Source organism: Lathyrus oleraceus, chromosome 4, assembly GCF_024323335.1.
Source record: "Lathyrus oleraceus cultivar Zhongwan6 chromosome 4, CAAS_Psat_ZW6_1.0, whole genome shotgun sequence".
NCBI lineage: Eukaryota > Viridiplantae > Streptophyta > Magnoliopsida > Fabales > Fabaceae > Lathyrus > Lathyrus oleraceus.
In genome coordinates this window covers 273514515-273518310 of record NC_066582.1, presented here as the reverse complement: position 1 = coordinate 273518310, position 3796 = coordinate 273514515, and the positions used below count along the sequence as shown (strand labels likewise).

The 3796-nt window shown below is 28.2% G+C and overlaps 1 protein-coding gene across 1 annotated transcript; it reads left to right on the top strand.

The window, feature by feature from the left end:
* Nucleotides 1-1929: 1929 nt before the first annotated feature.
* LOC127135441 (protein GOLVEN 5) lies at nt 1930-3358 on the top strand. The gene is made up of 3 exons (XM_051062153.1): nt 1930-2047; nt 2184-2218; nt 2983-3358. The coding sequence occupies exons 1-3, from the start codon at nt 1957-1959 to the stop codon at nt 3154-3156; spliced, it is 300 nt and encodes a 99-aa protein (XP_050918110.1). The 5' UTR covers nt 1930-1956; the 3' UTR covers nt 3157-3358.
* The last annotated feature ends 438 nt before the right edge of the window (nt 3359-3796 follow it).

Here is a 3796-nt window from a genome sequence, read left to right as displayed (position 1 = left end):
GTCTAAACATTACAAACAGAACCCTAACAAAGAGCGCTAAACAACAAGAGCCATAAATACATATCATTTTCATTACAAATATATTATGTGTTTAGGGCTATCTTTTCTTCTTCAGAGATCCAAATCATTTTCTTTTACTTCTTCTTCAGAGATCTGGTACGTCAAACATCACTACTAATATTTTTGTAATATTGTTGTTATTGTTATTGTTTTTTTTGTTGAGATCTCAAACTCTAGAGATTTTGTTGTTGTTTTTGTTATTGTTATTGATGTTGTTTTTGTCGATGTTGTTATTCTTGTTGTTGAGACCCTAAAGTCTAGAGGTTGTTTATTGACGTTGTTGTTATTGATATTGTAGTTGTTTATTGGCGTTGTTGTGTTTGATGTTATTGTTGTTTTCTTGTTGTGTTTGTTGTTGATATTGATATTGATATTATATTTTTTGTGATTCTTTGTGCAACTCTCATCTTGTTTCGTCTAGTTGATTTTATTATATCTAATGTCGATTGTTTGTTTCACTAACCCCTCTTTAAACATATAACCTAGTAAATTGATTTTGTTAATAATCATATGCAAAATTATGTTATATCTGAAACCTATCTTACACTTATTAATGATTTTCTACCATTCTGCAACTCACTATTCATCTCACGTTGTTTTATTGTTAAAATCTCTCCAATACTTCTAGTTTTTGTTCAATTTTCTTCCATATTTTTTCATTTTTGAAAGCATCAAATTTCATGCCTTCAAGAATGAATTAGTAGAAAAGGAGGTGTTGAATAAAGAATTTGAAATATTAGAGAGATTTTAACCATAAAACAACGTAAGAAGAATGATGAGTTGTAGAATGCTTCAAAATCATAACCAATGTAACTTGTTCTTCAAATATAACACAATTGTTCATATAATTTCCTAACCAATTTTTAAAAGTTATATATTCAATATAGGATTTAGTGAAATGAGCAGTCCACACTAGATTTAATAAACTAAAAAATTATTTTACCCCTCGGTTTTATGAGATAACCGAGGTGAAAGTATGATATATCCGTCGGCGAAATTACAAAATCGAGGGGACATGTGTTTTCGCCATTTCATAATTCCAAAAAGGTCTCCCTAGGTATCGAACCCATGACCTTTTCACATACCCGTCCGTTTTTTTAAAACTGAAAGGTAAAATTTTCACTTTTCATGACGCTCTTCGTACCTCGTCTCTGTAGCCGAGGTTATATGCATTTCGCGTCCGAGGTTAAATGTGTTTTTTCGAGTAGTGGGTGTTCGGGTGATGAGAAAGCAAGCTCGCATAAGGTGAGAAACTCTATAACTTTAGGGGTATATCATGTATATTACAATCTTTTCCTTCTCATGTGATGGATGAGATATTTATAGATGTTCTTAGGCCCAGAGTTATGGTTTTCTTAGAAGCAATAATCATCCACTTAGTCAATGGTGGACCCTTGAATCTCTATTATTTAAGGAGACATTGATTAGTCTATTGACCCTGCCTTCTTCCTGGTCGGTTCATGTATTTCTCACATTTCTTATGTTTGAGCGAGTAAGGAGCGCTCAGGACGAGATCACCCTCAATTGCGATGACAAAATGCCGCCCCTTACTGGCTATTGTAGTCTCCTTAAGTAGGTCTTTTACTAATTTATTAATAGAAATTAGTAGAATAATTAAAAGATTTAAAATACAATAAATACAAAGATATTGGTGTAAAAACATGTATTCTATATTTTATTCTATAGTACATTGAAGAAGGCGAATGTTGGAAAGATAGCTCCAATCTTTGACTTGGGTTTATGAGTATGAATACCTAAACTTGACCTTGGTTTTCTCCTAATTAATCAGCTTAACATAACACACTTTAATTAGCTATAAATAACAACATCCTCTTTTGAAGTTATTCCTCTCTTTTCTCCAATTCTTAATTCAGCTTAAGAGTCATAATCATCATCATGTTATTTATCAAGAGTACTACTACTGCATGTATTTTGCTTGTATTCTTCTGTGCTGCTTGGTTATCTGCTGCTAGGTTCTATCCTCCAGGTATATACTTTATTTCAACCTTAGTTAGTTATAGTAATTTCCTTATGATCGATATGTTTCTATATTCATTAATTTATCGTGCTTGATTAATTATTATTGTCAAATGATGAGCTCAAAATGTGAAACTCACATGCAGGAGGTGCTGAAGTTAATACTATTTCGAGTACAGAGGTAATTATGCATACTTTTTGCTTTTTGAAAAAAATTATGTGTACTTTTTGTGTGATATAGTTTATTATTGTCCCTTAATCTAGTTATTTTTACTTTTGTTTTTTAGTTTTTAGTTTTTTAGTTTTACTTTATTCATGGATTCAGAATTTTTTTACTTATAAATACAAAAGAGTTTTTTTTTCCAAGTGAATTAGTACAGAATATAAAGATTCGAATTTTGTAACTCTGCGGTTAGATTAACATGATAAAAAAAATTATTTTTAAACTTTTATACTTACAAAAAATTAATTCATCTTGGAGATTTTAATTATTTATTAAACACATATTGTTATGTACAAATAAAAGGAGGTACTGGTTAGACCATGATTCTTCAAATATATTTTCACTCAATATATTTGTTACCGTTGAATCCAGATCAGGCCATTCAAATTTTTAAATTATACACAAAATTTTTAAAAATAATTATTAAGATTTATAATTAAATATGAATTATTTGAACTCAATCCAACCAGTATCTAGCGATAAAATTTCCGAGAGAATCCTGTTTCATCAATTTGCGAGATGGTTAAAATTAGAGAGAGAAAATCAAAATTAAAAATATAATATTTTATTTGTTGTGTTTTTCTAATTTTACTTCTAAATATACTTTTAGTTTCTTGATAGTTTTAAAATATTTAATGAGAATCTAGTTATTTAATACCAAGAATGATTTTCATGGAATATATTAATGGTGTTAACTATTATATACGTGATTTCTTGAACAGGCTAGTGTTGCCACTGCAACTATGAACAAGATTAAGGAAACAAAGAAACAAAGTTTTCATGGAAAGAGAAGTTTGAGAACACATAATTTGTCTCATGAGGTTGATGGTGGTTTTGTTGCTTTTACTACTGACTATCATCCACCAAGGCATCACCCTCCTAAGAATAACAAATGAGTAATCTTTAAAATCCCAACTTAATTAGAGATCAATGCAAGATATATATTTATTTTGGTGTTGCTCTTATTTTTGCTTATTCTTAATTACTTTATGTTTTTATTGTTCAAGAGTGTGTTGTATCTCGAATTTTAATAGTATATTCTTTTTGTCAGTGTAATGTAAAATTAACATATGTTAAATGAAAGTCACTTATTAGATCAAGTGTTCCATTAAATAGTATTATTGAGTTTTTAATTGAGAGATTTACTAGTCTAAATTTTTATCAATTTTGTCCTAATTCATAATCAATTTGTTTCAAATATAACATGAAATGGAGAAGAAAAAAACAATAAAAGTACAATAAAGAAAAGTATAATCTTTGAAATAAGTATGTTAGTATATATTTTTTATCTAATCTATAAATTAAGATTCATTATTTAAAGGTGAATAGATGAAATCTGATATTTTTTTAAATATCAATTGAGTTGGTCTAATGAAACAAATATATATCTATATTGATAGTAAAGAAACAAGCATATTATTCGTGTTTATCTTAAAAAATTGAGATTATTATTTTTATATGTGTTTATGTTTAATATATATTTTATGCGTCATGCTAATCAATACCTTAAGAATTTCAAATAAAAAAATATTATAT